This window comes from Brassica napus, chromosome C3 (genome assembly GCF_020379485.1).
Source record: "Brassica napus cultivar Da-Ae chromosome C3, Da-Ae, whole genome shotgun sequence".
Taxonomy (NCBI): domain Eukaryota; kingdom Viridiplantae; phylum Streptophyta; class Magnoliopsida; order Brassicales; family Brassicaceae; genus Brassica; species Brassica napus.
In genome coordinates, this window is record NC_063446.1 from 40598689 (window position 1) to 40620146 (window position 21458).

The 21458-nt window shown below is 39.1% G+C and overlaps 3 protein-coding genes and 2 long non-coding RNA genes across 5 annotated transcripts; 4 read left to right on the forward strand and 1 right to left on the reverse strand.

Annotated features, from left to right (window-relative positions):
- The first annotated feature begins 660 nt into the window (after positions 1–660).
- On the forward strand, positions 661–3504 carry LOC125583077. Its single transcript, XM_048749630.1, has 3 exons — positions 661–1358; positions 1690–1757; positions 3096–3504. Exons 1-3 carry the CDS (start codon positions 1275–1277, stop codon positions 3502–3504), a joined length of 561 nt encoding a protein of 186 aa, XP_048605587.1. The 5' UTR covers positions 661–1274.
- Positions 3505–5201: 1697 nt separating this feature from the next.
- Positions 5202–7270, forward strand: LOC125583569. The gene is made up of 2 exons (XR_007320590.1): positions 5202–6631; positions 6923–7270. It is a non-coding gene; the product is annotated as an uncharacterized LOC125583569 (long non-coding RNA).
- Positions 7271–7461: 191 nt separating this feature from the next.
- On the reverse strand, positions 7462–12978 carry LOC125583568 (putative nuclease HARBI1). Its single transcript, XM_048750724.1, has 3 exons — positions 11096–12978; positions 10768–10837; positions 7462–9446 (listed from the first exon to the last, which is right to left on the reverse strand). The coding sequence occupies exon 3, from the start codon at positions 8522–8524 to the stop codon at positions 7598–7600; it is 927 nt and encodes a 308-aa protein (XP_048606681.1). The 5' UTR covers positions 8525–9446; positions 10768–10837; positions 11096–12978; the 3' UTR covers positions 7462–7597.
- Positions 12979–16045: 3067 nt separating this feature from the next.
- LOC125583570 lies at positions 16046–16679 on the forward strand. The gene is made up of 3 exons (XR_007320591.1): positions 16046–16381; positions 16463–16557; positions 16635–16679. It is a non-coding gene; the product is annotated as an uncharacterized LOC125583570 (long non-coding RNA).
- A 2233-nt stretch (positions 16680–18912) lies between these two features.
- On the forward strand, positions 18913–21433 carry LOC125583078. Its single transcript, XM_048749631.1, has 3 exons — positions 18913–19408; positions 19737–19804; positions 21133–21433. The coding sequence occupies exons 1-3, from the start codon at positions 19325–19327 to the stop codon at positions 21431–21433; spliced, it is 453 nt and encodes a 150-aa protein (XP_048605588.1). The 5' UTR covers positions 18913–19324.
- The last annotated feature ends 25 nt before the right edge of the window (positions 21434–21458 follow it).

Below are 21458 nucleotides of genomic sequence, written 5' to 3' on the forward strand. Positions count from 1 at the left end.
TGAAGTGTTTATTTTCCATTTCCATATATATAATAACAATGTTGTAAATATAAAATCATCTATGACGAAAAAAGAAGACCATATGTGCCTATGTGGTAATGTAATCTTTTGTGCTCTTTGGTAACGTAGGAAACATTTGTTGTGTAAGGTTTGAGTTCACATTGATTTTTAAGAAAAGTCAAATACAGTAGTGGTACGAAAGTTGTAACCAAACAAAACCAGATCTAGTTATGTATTTAAATTGCAATAAACAGTTTATAATTTCACTAAAACCAACAACTAAGAAAAACAAGACTGGAACAAAACATTAAATTAAATTACACAATGTAGATTTTTATATCTTCAAACAATTAGGTCCCTTATTTGATGATTTAAAAGGCATAGAGGTGCGTGCGACCCACACAAATATAGAGGAATATGTTCTCCAGTTATACTAAAAAAAGTAAGGCAACTTATTTAAATTCTTCTCGAATATTATTTCAAATTTCGTTGGATAAGCATATGATTTGACAACTTGAAATAAACCAAATACAGTAGGTATAAGGCAACTTAATTAAATTCTTCTCAAATATTATTCAAATTTTTTTGGATATAAGCATAAGGTTTGACAAGTTGAAATAAACGAAATAGGTATCTCAACTTTTATGAGAGCATATGCAATCCATTCATTTTCACGGATAAATACGTTACATTCCATTTTCAAAACGACATATATTAGAGCTTGATTATCGCTGTATATTAATCACGTAAGGTAAAAATAATTAAAAAAAAATTAAAAAAGGAAGAAAGCGGAAGAGACGGGTCTTTAGTTATCACGGGAAGGGACGCATCTTGGTGGACGCGTGTCAACAAACGAGAGGGTAGATCTTCGATTACACGTTAAACGCGTTTCAAACTTGGCTTTCTCTCTCTCTCTCTCTCTCTCGAATCCTCTCGAGGAAGGTGATTTATTTGGCGAAAGGCGATATTGATCGATTATGCATGTCTTCGATCAAGCCTCTTCTTGTTATGATCGGTGGGGAAAAGCGATTGATCGGGGGCTTTATACGACGGCGACGGAGATTTCCCTTGGTGGCTCGGCTATAATCAAAAGGTAATACGGTTGTTATGTTGTTTCATTAAGCATGTGATTGCTTATTGTTCAACTTGTTCTGATCGCAATTTTTACTCTTTTTTTTGTTTGTTCGGTTTAATTTTGTGTATCGGTGGCGACGGAGCTCTCCTCGACGGCGCTGGAGCTCTCCTTGACGGCGCCGGAGCTTTCCTCGACGGCGATGGAGCTCTCCTCGATGGCGATGAAGCTGTCTCTCGGTGGCGACAGAGCTCTTTCACGGTGGCTCTCCTCGAATCTCAAACCGGTAAAGCTTCTGTTGTTTCATGTTATAATTTTTTGGCGATGGAGGAAAACAATTGGATTTGTTTGTAAGTTTGTTTGAATAAAGATGGATAGATCAAATTTGATGTGTTTAAAAGTTTGAACATACAATTTTGAATTGTTTGATTTGGTATGTTCTTTCTTAAGATGGATGGGTCAAATGTTGAATTGTTTGATTTTGTGTTTGTTGTTAGTTGTATGTTATGTCATTGATAAAATCATTTGTGATAAGTTATGACTTGCTGTATGTGTGTTTGTGCTTCTCAAATTCATTAATCCTTCAAATCATTTATGACTCTCTGTTTGTGTGTTAGGCTGCGTGGATCCACGGTACAAGAGGAAGGAACCTCAAAGCAGTGGACCACAAAGCAGAGCAATACATGTAAATGTCTATTTCATTGGAATTTATTGAGCATTTTATGGTTGAGTTAGGTAGTTAATGATTTGCTTAGTGTAATAAATAGGTGTAATGGCTACGATGATGGTTAGATAGAAAGAGCTTTTGAAGTGTGATGAATGTGTTTGGTTTATGTCAACCTCATTTAGCTGTTCGATGTATTTAAGACAGTGTTATTCTCTTTCTCTCTTCTGTTATAAACATTGCTTCTTCTTCTCTTCTTGTATCTGTTTTACCTTCTTCTTTTCTTTCTATCTTCTGTACATTTTGGGGTATGGATTCAAATACATACCAGCAGAGTGGTAGCTTTGTTGATCTCCTTACGAGTCAACAAGGAGGTGTCTTTAGTTTTGTAGAAGATAGTATCCAACTATCCTCATCGCAAGTCCCAGTGTTTGGCAGTCACGGAGCTGAAGCTTCAAGCTACCCTGACGACAGTCCTGCAGAGCGTAGAGAACGCAGGTTGTAGACGCCGGTAGAAGATATTGTGCTTATCAGCTCCTGGCTTAACACAAGCAAAGATCCAGTAGTGGGGAATGAGCAACGGTCAGGTACATTCTGGAAAAGGATTGCCGCTTACTTTGCGGCAAGTCCAAAGGTTGCAACCACTGAACAGCGAGACGCAAATCATTGCAAGCAGAGGTGGCACAAGATCAATGATCAAGTAAACAAGTTCTGTGGGGCTATTGAAGCAGCAACTAGAGAGAAAACTAGTGGGAAAAATGAGAATGATGTTCTCAAATCAAGCCATGAGATCTTTTTCAACAACCACAAAAAAAAAATTGTCCTTGAGCATGCTTGGAAGGAGCTAAGAAATGATCAAAAATGGTGTGGCCTTAAATCCGAAGGAATCACAAAAAGGAGGAAGTGTCAGGAGGGTTCACAGTCAGAGAGTTCACAAAAGGCCGCAAAAGGAAAGAAGACGAAGGTAGAGGGGAAATATAGGATCTCAGAGTTTCAGACCATGTGGTCCATCAAACAGCAGGACCTGGTTATCAAAGAGAGGCTTTCCAAGATGAGACTACTTGATAGTCTACTAGCCAAAAATAAACCTCTTGCTGATTACGAAGAAGCTCTGAAGAAGAAGTTGATTAATGAGTTGTTGTCTAGTTAGTTCTAAAGGTCCTGTTCTTTGTTGTTCTATTTCATGTTTGAAGTTCTTGTTGTTCTGTTTTATGCTGTTATGTTTCATGTTTGAAGTTCTTGTTGTTCTGTTTGAAGTTGTTTTGTTGTTTCATGTTTGAATTTGTTATGTTATTTTATGTTGATTCATGTTGTTGTTTGCAACTCACGGTTATTTATTCATGTTGTTGTTTGTTTCAGGTTATTGGACTCTTTGCAACTCACGGATTCTGTCTTGGACTGTCTTGCAACTCTCTTCTCTCCTTTCTGTCACGGACCAGCAAAGAAACTTTGGCATCATGTTGTTGTTTGTCACGGATTGTGGTTTCTGTTTGTTTGTAGTATCAGGTCTTGTCAAGACCTCGTGTTGTACTCACTTGTCAAGAACTCGTGTTGTAGTCCCTTTCATGTCACGGACTTTTGTATTTTGCTCTGTTGTACTCTCTTGTCAAGAACTCGTGTTGTATTATCTCATGTCACGGATTTTCTTAAGCAAAGTGTAAGAAAGTTGTATAAATGCATGATCTTTCTTCTTATTTCACAAAACATTCAATCTCAAGCTCTTTCCTCTATCTCAAGTTCTTTCTTCTTTCTTGTTTCTTCAATCTGAGGCTCTTTCTTCTATCTTAAGTTCTTTTTTCAATCTCAAGCTCTTTCTTCTTTCTTGTTTCTTCAATCTCAAGTTCGTTATTGTTTCTTACAAAAAAAAAAAAAGCAAGATCAAACACAACATTTTATATTATGGCATCTTCTTCCCATAACAATGAGGGAGTAAATGATGAAAATTTTGATCAATATTTTGATGAAACATTCGATAATTTTTTCGAAAATTATGGTGGTCAAGAAGATGAAACGAAGAGACGGAAAAAATGAGTTTATATCGAAAAAAATCGTGAAGAAGGCCACATACGGTTATGGAATGATTATTTCAGTGATAATCCAACATATCCTGAAACTTATTTCCGACGCCATTTTAGAATGAACAAGCCATTGTTCATGCATATTGTTGATCGACTCTCCAACGAAGTTCAATACTTTCAGCAAAGAGAAAATGGTCTTGGAAGGCTTGGTCTCTCTGCACTCCAAAAAATTACAGCAGCTATTCGTGTCTTGGCGTATGGAGCTGCGACTGATACGGTCGACGAATACTTCTGGCTCGGTGAAACTACAACTCGGTTATGTGTGGAAAATTTTGTGGAAGGAATAATAAATTTATTCGGTGATGAGTACCTAAGAAGACTAACACCGGCTGATCTTCAATGTCTACTTGATATTGGAGAGCATCGTGGATTTTCCGGGATGGTAGGAAGCATCGATTGTATGCATTGGGAGTGGAAGAATTATCACACTGCTTGGAAAGGGCAATATTCTCGTGGTTCGGGTAAACCAACAATCGTTTTAGAGGCGGTAGCTTCCTATGATCTCTGGATATGACACGCATTTTTTGGACCTCCAGGTACTTTAAACGATATCAATGTTCTTGATCGCTCACCTATTTTTGATGACATAATAAAGGGTCAAGCTCCGCAAGTCACTTACTATGTCAATGGAAGAGAGTATCATTTGGCTTACTATCTCACCGATGGTATTTATCCTAAATGGGCAACTTTTATCCAATCTATTCCAATACCACAAGGGCCGAAAGGAGTTTTATTTGCTCAACGTCAAGAAACTGTCCGAAAAGATGTCGAGCGTGCTTTTGGAGTCTTGCAAGCTCGCTTTGCCATTATTAAAAATCCAGCACTTTTTTGGGATAAAACCAAAATTGGAAAGATTATGCGAGCATGTATCATACTCCATAATATGATAGTAGAAGACGAACGAGATGGATACAATCAATTTGATGTTTCAGAGTTTCAACAAGGAGAAGACAACAGTAGTTCACATGTCGATCTCACGTTTTCTACAGATATGCCTACAAATATCGTCAATATGATGAGTGTTCGAACTAGAATTCGTGATAGACAAATGCATCAACAATTGAAAGATGATTTGATTGAACATATATGGCGTTAATTTGGACGTGATGAAGAAAACAACTGAGCTCGGACGCTTATTTCAAATTATTATCGTTTATTTCAGTAATCTTTATTTTTTATGTTTTTTTTAAATCTATGTTTAATATGTAATCTTTTGTTATGTTTTATTTAATAAATAAAAAAAATTTAAAAAATTTATGTTTTAATTTTTTTTTTTTTGAAGAATCCATGCTTAAGAAACTTGCAATGGAGGATGAAAAATTAAGTGTATTTTAAACAAGTTCTTCGCTCATGTTTATTACTAAACAAGTCATCAAGAGACCTTAATGGTTTCTTGGGATAAAGTATATACTATACATAATCAGAATTTCCGTATACGTATTCGAATCACGTTATTGAAGGAAAGTCAATACCAAATACAGATCCAAGTTTGTTTATTTATATCATGGGAAGGTTTATATGTTCATGTATGAATGTACTGGTGTAGTGGCGATCTTGCTTAAGGAAGATTATTGTGTTTCATCAACTGATCCGGAGATGATTTATTTTGGTTTGACTTAATTCCAGTTTCGTGGCTGATGTCTTATGTGCACGAAGTTGAGATCAATTTTTAAATGTTTTCAACTAACATCTATAGTATTTTTTCAAAATAACAGGAAATTGAGAAACATGTTTTAAACAAATATCAATGTATAGTTTATTATCCCTAGCCTTTGGTGAAAATGAACTCGTACCAGAGTTATGTAATAGTTTCGACTCATTTACATGCATGTACGTATCCCACCTTCCAAACGTTCCATATCACAGTATTTCCTTGTTCGACTGATAATAGCATGATGATATGATGATGTAAGTAAGGGCAAATAATGAGTGATGGTAATGGAACAAAGATACGCTGGACGGATACACCTTGTTAACTTTAAAAGTTGGGTCTCGCTAATTTGATATATTATAGCACCACTATCCTTCTGATTAAGGTTTCTTTTAATAATGGGTGATTTAATTAAATGAAAAAGAAATAAATACGCAGTTACTGATCTTTAATCTGGCTATTTGGGAAACGCTGGGGAATGGGTTTTCAAATACACGTGTCAGAAAAGAAAATGAGACTTATATTTTATTTTATTTTTCTCTTCTCTTTCTTTTTTTCTTCCTTTCTTCTTTCGTGTTCTCCGTCTTCGAAGAGTCTTGTCTTCGTGTTCTCCGCAGGACGACGGTCTGTTCCTCACCGACGATCCCATCCTCCGCATCAATCTCATCGCCTTCTTCTGTAACTCTTCTCCGCATCAAAGGCATCGCCTTCTTCTGTAGCGTCTTCTCCAGAATCCCCTTTCTTCGTTCTTCTCTGATTGAGCTTCTACACGATGATCTCGAAGCTTATCAGTCGCGCTCGTCTCGAATCTCCAGGATGAGCCTCCGTCTACTTCTGACTCCGTTGATATTACGGCCAAGGAGGAGGTAGAGGAGATCGATGTTACAAACGGCGATGGGATTGATTCGATTGGACTCGTCTCTCTCGTTGAGGCTTTGGTTAACGAAGGGCTCTACAACGTCCACGTCTGTGCTCCTCAGACCTTCGGAGAATATGAGCAATGTCACCGCAGACCTCCCCTCCACCGCCGTCGCACTCCCCGGTTCTACAGCGAATGAGAGTTCACCTCCGACTGATCGTCCCGTCTGCGTCTACGCCGATGAGATCTACGATCTTTTCCACTTCGGTCACGCCCGATCTCTCTCGGACAGGCCAAGAAATCATTAGTAACCTCTTTATCTCCACTAGATAGCTTCTGGCTAATTCTGCATATCCCTGATTCGATTTCTTTTTTGTTTTTGTTTGGGTGATTGATCTGTGATCTCGATGAGAATTTGATCTGTTTTGATAATATTACTGCCAAATTTTGTGATGCGCAAAACATTGTGGTGTGTGATTTTGATAGGTCGGAGCTTCGTTTGTTGAGATTTTGCAATAGCTCTGATGTGCTTCTGTGTTTGATTTTGTAATTTTGAAAAATAGTTTTTGTGTTCTTTATGGTTTTGCCGTTGCTTTAGGTTTCCAAACACTTACCTTGTTGTGGGATGTTGCAACGATGAAACGACACATAAGTACAAAGGAAAGGAATGTGATGACTGCTGAAGAACGATATGAATCACTTCGGCATTGCAAGTAATGGCTTTTTCCTATCTTGTGTTGTTATAGTATAAGCAATGGATGACCATAAATACAGTGTTTGTGTTGATCATGTCAAAGTCACGTTGATGATGATCGATGGTTGATGATCAAAGTCATGCCATTAATTTTCAACTTCTAAGTTTTTTTTTTTTAAGAACTCATACTTAAGAAACTTGCAATGGAGGATAAAAAATTAAGTGTCTTTTAAGTAAAGTTCTTAACACATATTTATTACTAAACAATTGATTAAGAGAACCTTGTTTCTAAGAGCACCTTTATCCTAAAACTCCATAAGAGGACTCTTAATTGTTTTTTAGTAATATTTAAGGAGTAAAGGTGTTTAAGAGATTAAGATAAGAACTTTGACACTTTTATGTATCCATTGCAAGACTCTTATTTTGGGTTCTTAAAAAATAAATTAATATTTTTGTATTTTAAATTTTTTATTAAATAAAACATTTAAAATATTACATTTTAAACATGGATTTGTAAATAAAAACATGAAAACAAAGATTATTAAAATAACGATAATTATTCGAAAAAAGCATTCGAGATCAGTTGTTGTCGTCACCATGTCCAAATCTACGCCATATATGTTCGACCAAATCATCTTTTAGTTGTTGATGCATTTGCCTATTTCGAATTCTTGAACGAGCGTCCATCATATTTGTGATGTTTGAAGGGATATCTGTAGAATACGTGTAATCAACATGTGAATTCCCGTGGTCTTCTCCGTGTTGGAACTCTGAAACATCAACTAGACTGTATCCGTCTCGTTCATCTTCAACTATCATATTATGGAGTATGATACATGCTCTCATAATCTTCCCAATTTTGACTTTATCCCAAAACAGCGCCGGATTTTTAATAATCGCAAAGCGCGCTTGCAAGACTCTAAAAGCACGCTCGACATCTTTTCGGATGGCTTCTTGCCGTTGAGCAAATAAAACTGCCTTCGGCCCTTGTGGCATAGAAATAGATTGGATAAAAGTTGCCCATTTCGGATATATACCATCGGTGAGATAGTAAGCCATATGGAACTCTCTTCCATTGACATAGTAAGTGACATTCGGGGCTTTACCGTTTATTATGTCATCAAAAACGGGAGAACGGTCAAGAACATTGATATCATTTAATGTACCTGGAGGTCCAAAAAATGCATGCCATATCCAGAGATCGTATGAAGCGACCGCCTCTAAAACGATTGTTGGTTTACCCGAACCACGAGAATATTGCCCTTTCCAAGCGGTGGGACAATTCTTCCACTCCCAGTGCATACAATCGATGCTTCCTATCATCCCGGGAAACCCACGACGCTCTCCCACATCAAGTAGACGTTGAAGATCAGCCGGTGTTGGATCACTTTGAATGGTAAACTCTTGAAAGGTTTGATCAAAATGTTGATCAAAGGCTTCATCAAATGCATCATCAAAAGCATCATCAAAAGCTTCATCTAAATTGTTTTCAGAAGAAGAAGCCATTTTTTGTGATTAAAGAGGTTTATAAACTAGTGATAAAAGAGAGAAAATAGAAAGAAGAAGAATTTAGTATAAATAAAATTGAGTTTGAGAAAATAGAGAAAAGAAGAGTTTAAACGATGTTGCTTTGGTTTGGAGATAGAAGAGTTATATAGTGAGATGAATGCTATCGAGAGAGAAAGATGAGTTGATGAGAGTGATATAGAGAGTTGTTGCTTTCGTAACTCTCGTTGCTTTGTGATTAAAGATGAGATGATGAGTTTGTTTGGTTTACGTAGAGAGATATATAGAGATAGCAAGTCACATGATGCAAGATAACAAAACACATAAAACAAAAGTACAATTATAGAAGTCACATGATGCAAGAGAAGTCACATGATGCAAGAGTACAAAGATGCAAGAGTACAAACACACAAGAGTACATGATCCGTGACACAAAGCGTTGACACTACAAGACACACCAACAGACTGACCTTGTCCGACACTACAAGACACTCAACAGACTGATCTGTCACGAGACACTCACTTTCTTCCCTTCCTCTTGTTACCATCATCCTTAGAGGATTGTCCTTTCTCTTGCTTGATTCCCGACTTCAACACTTTGAACTTCTCCTCTCTCAGCTTCATCTCTTCCTCCTGCATCCTTTCAAGCATCCTCCTAACCCCTGGTTCAATGTCATCTTCTGATTCCTCCACCCTAATGAAGTATCCCATATTACTCCTGTATTCTTCGCGTGATAACTCCACAATATCTTCTTCTTCTTCATCTGATATATCCACCACTTCGACTGGATCTTCTTGTGGGAGAGGCGCAACATCATCATCTCTATCTTCTTCTGAGAGTGGCGGTATGATTCCTCTTGCTGAGAGGCCACAAACAATCCGCTTTCTTGGTTCCATTTGTGGCTGTGTGTCACTTGATCCCCTGAAAAGCATCACAGAACGTATTAGAACACATGTATTACATGAGCATCGTTGACAGAAGAACACAGATTTACTTATATTAAAAACAACTTAAGCAAACAAGCAAACTACAAGCAAACAAGCAAACTACAAACAAACAAGCAAGCCACTTCTAAAAGATTACATTGATAAGATATCTTTAATGAGTTTCTCCTTAAGCGCCACTTCTAAATCAGTAAGCGGCTCTGTTTTTCCAAGGAGTTTGTCAAGCAGTTTCTTGTTGTCATGCTTCTCTTTTGCAGCTATGTCCTTCGCCTTTAACTCCCACATTTGCTGAAAATCTTGCAGATTCTTGCCTTCTTCTCCCACTGACCTTTTAGCCTTCGCCTTGGCTGCCTTCACACCAATAGGCCTCGCCGTTGCTTCATCCTCTCCATTGACACTGGGAATAGTTGCTGATGACTGAAAAGATTGGTCTTCCCCCACCCTCTTTCTCTTTGAACCAGAGCTTTGTTGACTACTTCCATAAGTCCCACACCATTTCTAATCATTCCTAAGCTCCCTCCACGCATGCTCCAATGAGAACTTGGCCTTGTGATCGTTGAGGAATATTTCGTGTGCAGCCTTCAAAACATCATCTTCTCTCTGTCCACTGGTCCTCTGTTTTGTAGCAGCATCGTATGACCCCACAAACTTGCAGACACCTTCATTTATCTTCCCCCACCTCTGCTTACAGTGGGTTTGCTCTCGCTTAGGCAAACCAACCACCTTGGGACTTGCATTATAATACGCCCCAATCCTCTTCCAAAAGGTTCCTGCCCTTTGCTCATTCCCAACTACGGGATCCTTAGAGGTGTTTAACCACACACTGATGAGGAACAAGTCTTCAGCTGTTGACCACTTGCACCTTTGCTTACGATCCTCACCAGTTTGTGTACGTGAAGCGGATCCTCCAGGGTCTGGAGTTGGTGAAAAACTCAGAAACTGAGTGGGGTTGTCATTGTGAAGCACTTGAGAGTTTAGTAAATGTAAAAAGCTAGAGGACTGGCTTTGTTGAGAATCCATACGGAGAAGAAGTTGAGAGAAAGATGAAGGAGATGTTAAGAAAGAGAAGGAAGAAAGAGTGTTTATAGATGGCAGAGAAGGAAGAGAAGATGCATTCATGAGACCCAACAAACAAAAACGTGTTGACATTTATATTACACAGTTTCATCACATTAAGCCTTAATCAATTCTAGCTACCAATCACTTCAATTTATCACACAACCAAATCATTAATGACAGTCGATTCAATTCTAACCACAACCTAAACCAATTCTAGTTTGAAGAAGATTAACGCTAACCTTTTTATGCCGTGAACTCCGCAATTGTTTGAACCTTTGCTCTATGAACTTTGATCCTTCTATCTGTCAACTGAGAGACAAACATAAAAAGGTTTCACACCAACAGAAACACATAATCAAAATCGAAAAAAAATCAAAGAACACAAACAGAGCAAGGATTGAAACTTTGATCCATCCGTAATTGAAACTAAAATTAAAACCGAAGAACAAGCTGAACATATCCAGAGATCAAAGACATCAAATTTTTAACTCTAGGTGAAACAAACAGAACCAACAAACTACAATCATCAATCACATGCATAATGAAACAACAGAAGAACCGGTTTACCTTTCGATCTGAGGTGAAAGCTTCGATTTGAGCCACCGAGGGAAAGCTTGGAGGAGAAGTCCCACGGAGAGAGATAACCAACAAAATACATATAAAAACAAAAGATCAGACATAATCAAAGACATGCATATTCAAGAACACAACAACCGCTTACCTTTCGATTTCAAGAGAGACACCCAGAGAGAGCTCCGACGCGTCGAGGAGGACCACAGAGAGAGAGGTCGCCGAGAAGAGTCACCGGAGACGCCGCCGCCGATGAGAGACACCGAAGGAGACGCCACCGAGAAGAGTCACCGAAGGAGACGTCGAATCGCCTTTCGTCGAACAGAGCTTTCGAGAGAGAGAGAGAGAGAGAGAGAGAGAGAGAGAGAGAGAGAGAGAGAGAGAGAGAGAGAGAGAGTTGATCGCGAGAGGCGCGTAACCGATTCCTCCATCCTCTCGTTTCGTGACACCTGTCACTAAGGGACGGGCTTTCCAGGCCTTGCGCAAGGGGCGAGTCTTGGGCTTCTGTCTTTTCCTTCATTTTTTTTAATTAGATTTAATGTAAGGGTTGGGCTAAGAATCCAGGATAAAGGTGCTCTAAGGATAATGGTGCTCTTAGTATGTGTCAAAGAAACTGTCTTCGTCAATCGTCACGCTTAGCTTATCTTGTGTGGTTTATATTCTTATTTGCGCCATTTTCGATGCCCCTTTATTCTTTTCTTTCTTTCCTTCAGTTTTTGGTTTTGTTCTTTTGGAAAAAATACTACGTGAACCAAGGGTGAAGTATTCTCCCTAGATCCTTACAATCTTCAGCTTCCTAGTTGTCCCATATAGTTACGAAGTTTTCCCTTTAAACCTTTTAATTTCGGGCTCATGAATTATTGTTCCTCCATTTTTAAAGATATTTTTTTTTGATATTTTCACACATTTTTTTTTTTGTTAAACTGTAAGTATCATTAGAATAAATCCTATTTTTGTGAAACCTTGGCAAAAAGAAAATAAAAAACACACATGATTAAATCAATGAACATGTTCATTGAATCCAAAGCTGCATAAGAGAAGCGAATTTTCTCCTACGTCTTCTCACATTGATAACGTTGCGGATGTCCCTGTCGATGAGGTTGAACGTCGTCTGCAGTGGGGTGAGTCCGTTGAGGTGGATGGCTGAGTTGCGTTGTCTCCATGTGTTGTAAAGCAGTGATTAAGTGCCAGCTTCTTAATGGTGGACGGCGCTGAAGTACCAGAAACTCTGATTCATGACATGAGCTCCCTCCATGAGATGAAGGGAGTGTGGTGACGGTCAAGACGAGCGAAGATCGACCTCCAAAGTGATGCGGTGTAAGAACAGGAAAGGAGCAAGTGGTCTCTTGACTTTTCATGATTGTTGCAGAAACAACAGGCAGTTTGAACGTTGAGGCCCCAAGAAGACATCCTCACTTTAGTTGGCAACCTGTTCAGATTAGCAAGCCACATGATGAAAGCTTGTCATGGGATAGCGCCAGAGAACAAGATTGATTTGGATCAGTCTAAGGACCTTTCAACTTCTTGATGAAGACCTTTCTATCATTACCATCAATAACCCAATGGTATGAATTCTGGTCACTGAGTTGCAGCGGGCCGGTGACGGTAGTAAGATGAATATGAATCTGTAAGGCGTTTTCAGAGTGAGGTTGAGGCGAGAGACAACCCGAAGCTGTTGTTGCATCTTTGACATGCGCTGATATCAGCACTCTCAGGTCTCTTGGTCCATTCGGTCCTAAAAATTTGATGAGTTGGCCAAATGGTGTCCATCTGTCGTACCAAAACCAACTAATCTCTCCATTGTGGACTTTACACATGATGAAGTTCTCTGCCAACGGTCTGAGAGAGAGAATAGAATTCCAAGACACAGAGTTGGTGTTTTTCTTTTCCAGTGCCCAGAAGCTTTAATTTTGGAGGTGATGGTGCTTTTGCCATTGGACCCATAGCGAGTTGGATTCTAAGAACAACAACCAGATGAATCTGAGACACATAACCTTGTTACATTCACTAAACTTCCTCAAACTGAGACCCCCCTCTGATTTCGGTAGATAGGGTCCAATGTACTTTTGCTGACGCCTTTGTTTCTATGCTACCAGACCAGAGAAATCTTGAGCACATAGATTCAATCTTTTTTAAGCATCCTTTAGGCAATATAAAAGTTGACATCCAGAAGTTTATTGTCCCATTTATGACTGAAGATATCAACTGGAGTTGTCCATCATAGCTTAGCATTTTTACAGCCCAAGAGCTGGATGTATTAGCCAGCTTTTGCAGCAAAGATTCATATTTCGATATCCTAAGTTTTTTATGCATAGAGTTAATCCCAGATATCTTATAGGTAGTTTTACAATGGGGTTAATCATACCTTGCTATATCGGTGGTTTCTTGGGCGTCGAGACCAACAAGGAAAAATTCCGACTTGTCTCTATTCACGTGGAGTCCAGACCAACCGACAAAGTCCTCCAAAGTTTCAGTGATTGCGTGTAGGGAAGCACTTCCACCATCAGAAAATATCATCACACTGTTGGGGTCGAAAACGGTTGCGACGAAGTTAACGTCCAAATCCCCGAAGAAGAAAACGTAGAAACCTTCTTCGACAAATACTTTTTCTAAATAGATTCTTCTTTACGAAAAGCTTTGCGGAGGAAACGCGAGTCATCGGACAAGAGCTCGAAAAGAGTCGCTATGCAGCGACCGAACGCGTGTTCCGCTCGGTCGCTACGTTGTTGGGGTCGAAATTGGTTGCAACGAAGCTAACGTCCAAATCTCCGAAAAGAAAACGTAGAAATCTTCTTCGACAAATACTTTTTCGAAATAGATTCTTCTTTACGAAAAGCTTTGTGGAGGAAACGCGAGTCATCGGACAAGAGCTCGAAAAGGATCGCTACGCAGCGATCGAACACGTGCTCCGCTCGGTCGCTACGTAGCGACCGAGTTCGAGCCAAGGCTCAGTCGCTACGTAGCGACCGAGTTCGAGCCAAGGCTCGGTCGCTACGTAGCGACCGAACGTCCATTCCGCTCGGTCGCTACGTAGCGACCAAGCTAGAGTCAAAACTCGGTCGCTACGTAGCAACTGAGCTCGAGCCGGAGCTCGGTCGCTATGTAGCAACCGACCTCGAGCCGGAGCTCGGTCGCTACGTTGCGACCGAGCTCGAACCAAAGTTCGGTCGCTACGTAGCGATCGAGCGTTCGGTCGCTACGTAGCGACTGAGCTCTTCCGAAACGTCGATACGATATTAGTCCATGCATTCTCGTCTACCCTTCGATGCTATCTCCCAAAGACTGTAGCGAACCCATTTCACGATTCCCCGTCATTCTAAGTTATCGATCAAACTTAACCGTAAAAACTGCGGAAAGTTCGTTCTTTATCGAAAAAAGCCGTAATAAACGCTTCGAGTCTGAAGACGGCCCAAAGGGACCTAAGACATGACTCGAGGCCCAACTTACGATTTCTTAACCAACAGCCCGTAAGCCGCATGACGGTTTACGCTTGGTTCGCGAGGAAAGATAAATGTCAAGTTTCCGCGGATAAATACGAAATTTCGAAGATAATTGCAAAGATCGGAAAAAATGGAATATCTCCATTTTTATGCTATGACGGCTTAAGGGCAGAAGGGGAAAAACGTAAACCGACCTTGGAGCCAGTATATAAGGAGTCCTAGGCGAGAGGCATGGGAGGGAACTTTTCACAGCAAACTTAGGACTTAGAGCAATTTTAGGCAATTTTCCGTTTTTGTTATTCCAGCTGCGACTCAATTAGGTTTTTTGCCGTCTTAGGGTTTTAGGACTAGGAATCTCGCCGACAGCTCTCGTAGCCCAGACACTTACCTTGTTGTAAACGCTCAAACACAGATTCGGAATAAGAACTATCTTGCTCTCTTTTTCGATTTCTTATTTTATTACTGTTCTCGTTTCGTGTTCTGATTGCTTGGCGTGTGGTATTAGCAGATATCCGGGACCTCTGGGAAATTAGGGTTTTCCTAGTTTACTTATTTAAACGGAAATCGACAGTGCGAATTTCGGTTCCCCCATACGTAGCGACCGAGCTCGAGCCAAAGCTAGCGACCGAGCTCGAGCCGAAACTCCGTCACTACGTAGCGACCGAGCTCTTCCAAAACGTCGATACGACATTAGTCCATGCATTCTCGTCTACCCTTCGATGCTATCTCCCGAAGACCGTAGCGAACCCATTTCACGTTCCCCGCCATTCTAAGTTATCAATCAAACTTTACCGTAAAAACCGCGGAAAGTTTGTTCTTTATCGAAAGAAGCCGTAATAAACGCTTCGAGTCATAGGACGGCCAAAAGGGACCTAAGACATGACTCGAGGCCCAACTTACGATTTCTTAATCAACAGCCCGTAAGCAGCATGACGGTTTACGCTTGGTTCGCGAGGAAAGATAAATATCAGGTTTCCGCGGATAAATACGAAATTTTGAAGATAATTACGAAGATCGGAAAAAATGGAATATCTCTATTTTATGCTATGGCGGCTTAAGGGCAGAAGAGTAAAAGCGTAAACCGACCTTGGAGCTAGTATATAATGAGTCCTAGGCGAGAGGCATGAGAGAGAACGTTTTCAGAGCAAACTTAGCACTTAGAGCGATTTTAGGCAATTTTCCGTTTTTGTTATTCGAGCTGCGACTCAATTAGGTTTTTGCCGTCTTGGGGTTTTAGAACTAGGAATCTCGCCGACAGCTCTCGTAGCCCAGACACTTACCTTGTTGTAAACGCTCAAACACAGATTCGGAATAAAAACTATCTTGCTCTCTTTTTTGATTTTTTATTTTATTACTGTTCTCGTTTCGTGTTCAGATTGCTTGGCGTGTGGTATTAGCAGATATCCGGGACCTCTGGGAAACTAGGGTTCTCCTACTTTCCTAATTTAAACGGAAATCGACAGTGCGAATTTCGGTTCTCACAGTTTGGCGCTAGAAGGAGCGGGGCGGGTACGGATCAATCTAACTCTCAACCACATCACGCTCAACAAGACATGTCAACTGACGACATGGATAACGTGCAGACTCCTCTTAACAGAGGCAGTGGCACTGATTTCCACACTCCCGCAGCGGACGTATCCGCGGCCAATGCACCAGCCAACTCCGCGGCGCTCGAGGAGTTTAAAAAGATGTTCACCACCTACGAAAAAAAGTCGGAAGAACAGGATAAGCTCGTGAGCACCTTGACCAAACAAGTTGAAACTTTAAACCGGACCTCGTCTTCGTCTCCCCCACAGCTTGTCGTCTTTACAGCCATAGCTCGCGTCGTCACCACCATAGCTTGGTAAAGTCACTTCCTCTTATATGTTCTCTCTTTCTTTTCATCTTCCTATTTACTTGTAATTAATTTTTGTTTTGGTTACAGATCTAAGAAGGAGCAGGGAAGGAGAAGTAGTGGTGTTTTGTTTTTCTGTTCTTAGTTAAAAAAATGCGGAGGATTTTGTTGCTAGCCACCTCGAGGTTTGTCTCATACCAATTCCCCAACCATTTCTATGTCTTTCAAAGAATATTGTTGAACATTTGTGTATGGCTTGCAGTTATTTATGATAGAGGACGACTATATTCAAGTTAGGGAAGATGCAAAGAAAATGGCTCGATCTCAGGGATTAAAGAAGAGAACAGAGGCTTGAGGCGGATGCTCTGGAGGCTGGAGGCGGAGGACTACGGTTACAAAGCTGGAGGCGGAGGCTCTGGGAGCGGCTTAGGTTTTAGGTTTAGGACCTTAGGTTAATTATGTTTTGGTTTAATGTCTTTAATTAGTTTTTGGTTTAATGTTTTCTTTAATTATATGTATACTGATTCTAATTAATAAATAAAATTAATTTTTAATTATGAATTAATTTGTGATTTTTTAATTATATTATTAATTATTACATTTTAATTAATTAATTTAATTATCTTAAAATTATTTTTTTAAACTATAGCATTATAATTATGTTTCTTATAAATTATTTTACAGCACTATGAAAAAGAAAACGCAATGAAAAAATACATGCACGGATGAAATGATATAAAAGATTATTGTACAGCCGAAGATTAGTGCTACACTATCTATATTTATTATAGCTCATGAAAAAACGCTACGATTGGAAGGTGATCCTACCAGAGTTGCAGCAGACTTAGCGCCTGTGAAAACGCTACGAAAATTATATGGTAGCGTTATCGGTGTGCTACTAATGTTGATATTTCTTGTAGTGCATGATCAGTAAAATGCCATCCATATGAATCTTGTTTTGGATGTCGACTGAAAGTCAGACTCTGTATAATACTTACATTATCCTGGTGAATATATGCATTAAGCAAATTCAAATTCCATGATAGATCAGTTGGATTAATTAAATCCTCTACTTTAAATTACGGGTTCAAGAATTGATTATGAGATTTTGGTAGTGCTGACCTCGAACGAAGAGCGGGGATCTATGGATCATTTCATACGGAAATGCTTGAACATGTTCCCACTCTTTTGATTAGCATTTTTTAATCAGAGATCAAACTGAAATTATACTTCTCCACCCATAAGACGAAGTGTAAAACTTAATTGGATCCAAAAGATTTGATTTCCTATAATTTCTTCCTTTAAAAACATGTTCAGGTTTATCTATTAGCTTCCATAATTGTTTTACTAAAATAACAGTATTAAAATTTTGTAGATCTCCTCCTTTTTACCTTTGCACAATTTATCCCAAAAAAACTATGCATACTTTTTTTATTTCCATTACTACTCTACTAAAAGTGTGTAACTACACTTGTAAACTTCTTTGTAACTGTTTTCGGTACACGAAAGCAAGACAAAACGTGAATTGGCATAGCTTGAGAACATATTTTTGAGTTAATATCTTTGGTTAAGAACATATTTATTTTCAGTTCCTATTATATGAAGTTTACAAGATGCATACGTTTCCCTCGATTCATTTTCGGTGAAAAACGATTTATTTTAGCTGAAGTGTTTATTTTCCATTTCCATATATATAATAACAATGTTGTAAATATAAAATCATCTATGACGAAAAAAGAAGACCATATGTGCCTATGTGGTAATTTAATCTTTTGTGCTCTTTGGTAACGTAGGAAACATTTGTTGTGTAAGGTTTGAGTTCACATTGATTTTTAAGAAAAGTCAAATACAGTAGTGGTACGAAAGTTGTAACCAAACAAAACCAGATCTAGTTATGTATTTAAATTGCAATAAACAGTTTATAATTTCACTAAAACCAACAACTAAGAAAAACAGGACTGGAACAAAACATTAAATTAAATTACACAAAGTAGATTTTTATATCTTCAAACAATTAGGTCCCTTATTTGATGATTTAAAAGGCATAGAGGTGCGTGCGACCCACACAAATATAGAGAAATATGTTCTTCAGTTATACTAAAAAAAGTAAGGCAACTTATTTAAATTCTTCTCGAATATTATTTCAAATTTCGTTGGATATGCATAGGATTTGACAACTTGAAATAAACCAAATACAGTAGGTATAAGGCAACTTAATTAAATTCTTCTCAAATATTATTCAAATTTCTTTGGATATAAGCATAAGGTTTGACAAGTTGAAATAAACGAAATAAGTATCTCAACTTTTATGAGAGCATATGCAATCCATTCATTTTCACGGATAAATACGTTACATTCCATTTTCAAAACGACATATATTAGAGCTTGATTATCGCTGTATATTAATCACGTAAGATAAAAATAATTAAAAAAAAATTAAAAAAGGAAGAAAGCGGAAGAGACGGGTCTTTAGTTATCACGGGAAGGGACGCATCTTGGTGGACGCGTGTCAACAAACGAGAGGGTGGATCTTCGATTACACGTTAAACGCGTTTCAAACTTGGTTTTCTCTCTTTCTCTCTCTCGAATCCTCTCGAGGAAGGTGATTTCTTTGGCGAAAGGCGATATTGATCGATTATGCATGTCTTCGATCAAGCCTCTTCTTGTTATGATCGGTGGGGAAAGGCGATTGATCGGGGGCTTTATACGACGGCGACGGAGATTTCCCGCGGTGGCTCGGCTATAATCAAAAGGTAATACGGTTGTTATGTTGTTTCATTAAGCATGTGATTGCTTATTGTTCAACTTGTTCTGATCGCAATTTTTACTCTTTTTTTGTTTGTTCGGTTTGATTTTGTGTATCGGTGGCGACGGAGCTCTCCTCGACGGCGCTGGAGCTCCTTGACGGCGCTGGAGCTCTCCTCGACGGCGCCGGAGCTTTCCTCGACGGCGATGGAGCTCTCCTCGATGGCGATGAAGCTGTCTCTCGGTGGCGACAGAGCTCTTTCACGGTGGCTCTCCTCGAATTTCAAACCGGTAAAAGCTTCTGTTGTTTCATGTTATAATTTTTTGGCGATGGAGCAAAACAATTGGATTTGTTTGTAAGTTTGTTTGAATAAAGATGGATAGATCAAATTTGATGTGTTTAAAAGTTTGAACATACAATTTTGAATTGTTTGATTGGTATGTTCTTTCTTAAGATGGATGGGTCAATGTTGAATTGTTTGATTTGGTTTTGTTGTTAGTTGTATGTTATGTCATTGATAAAATCATTTGTGATAAGTTCTGACTTGCTGTATGTGTGTTTGTGCTTCTCAAATTCATTAATCCTTCAAATCATTTATGACTCTCTTTTGTGTGTTAGGCTGCATGGATCCACGGTACAAGAGGAAGGAACCTCAAAGCAGTGGACCACAAAGCAGAGCAATACATGTAAATGTCTATTTCATTGGAATTTATTGAGCATTTTATGGTTGAGTTAGGTAGTTAATGATTTGCTTAGTGTAATAAATAGGTGTAATGGCTACGATGATGGTTAGATAGAAAGAGCTTTTGAAGTGTGATGAATGTGTTTGGTTTATGTCAACTCCATTTAGCTGTTCGATGTATTTAAGACAGTGTTATTCTCTTTTCTCTCTTCTGTTATAAACATTGCTTCTTCTTCTCTTCTTGTATCTGTTTTACCTTCTTCTTTTTTTCTATCTTCTTAATTCTCGGGTATGGATTCAAATACATACCAGCAGAGTGGTAGCTTTGTTGATCTCCTTACGAGTCAACAAGGAGGTGTCTTTAGTTTTGTAGAAGATAGTATCCAACTATCCTCATCGCAAGTCCTAGTGTTTGGCAGTCACGGAGCTGAAGCTTCAAGCTACCCTGACGACAGTCCTGCAGAGCGTAGGGAATGCAGGTTGTAGACGCCGGTAGAAGATATTGTGCTTATCAGCTCCTGGCTTAACACAAGCAAAGATCCAGTAGTGGGGAATGAGCAACGGTCAGGTACATTTTGGAAAAGGATTGCCGCTTACTTTGCGGCAAGTCCAATGTTGCAACCCTGAACAGCGAGACGCAAATCATTGCAAGCAGAGGTGGCACAAGATCAATGATCAAGTAAACAAGTTCTGTGGGGCTATTGAAGCAGCAACTAGAGAGAAAACTAGTGGGAAAAATGAGAATGATGTTCTCAAATCAAGCATGAGATCTTTTTCAACAACCACAAAAAAAAAAATTGTCCTTGAGCATGCTTGGAAGGAGCTAAGAAATGATCAAAAATGGTGTGGCCTTAAATCCGAAGGAATCGCAAAAAGAAGGAAGTGTCAGGAGGGTTCACAGTCAGAGAGTTCACAAAGGCCGCAAAGGAAAGAAGACGAAGGTAGAGGGGAAATATAGGATCTCAGAGTTTCAGACCATGTGGTCCATCAAACAGCAAGATCTGGTTATCAAAGAGAGCTTTCCAAGATGAGACTACTTGATAGTCTACTAGCCAAAAAGAAACCTCTTGCTGATTACGAAGAAGCTCTGAAGAAGAAGTTGATTAATGAGTTGTTGTCTAGTTAGTTCTAAGGTCCTGTTCTTTGTTGTTCTATTTCATGTTTGAAGTTCTTGTTGTTCTGTTTTATGCTGTTTTGTTCATGTTTGAAGTTCTTGTTGTTCTGTTTGAAGTTGTTTGTTGTTTTCATGTTTGAATTTGTTATGTTATTTTATGTTGATTCATGTGTTGTGTGCAACTCACGGTTATTGATTCATGTTGTTGTTTGTTTCAGGTTATTGGACTCTTTGCAACTCACGGATTCTGTCTTGGACTGTCTTGCAACTCTCTTCTCTCCTTTCTGTCACGGACCAGCAAAGAAACTTTGGCATCATGCTATTGTTTGTCACGGATTGTGGTTTCTGTTTGTTTGTAGTATCAGGTCTTGTCAAGACCTCGTGTTGTACTCACTGTCAAGAACTCGTGTTGTAGTCCCTTTCATGTCACGGACTTTTGTATTTTACTCTAATGTACTCTCTTGTCAAGAACTCGTGTTGTATTATCTCATGTCACGGATTTTCTTAAGCAAAGTGTAAGAGATAATGCATTGTATTTCACAAA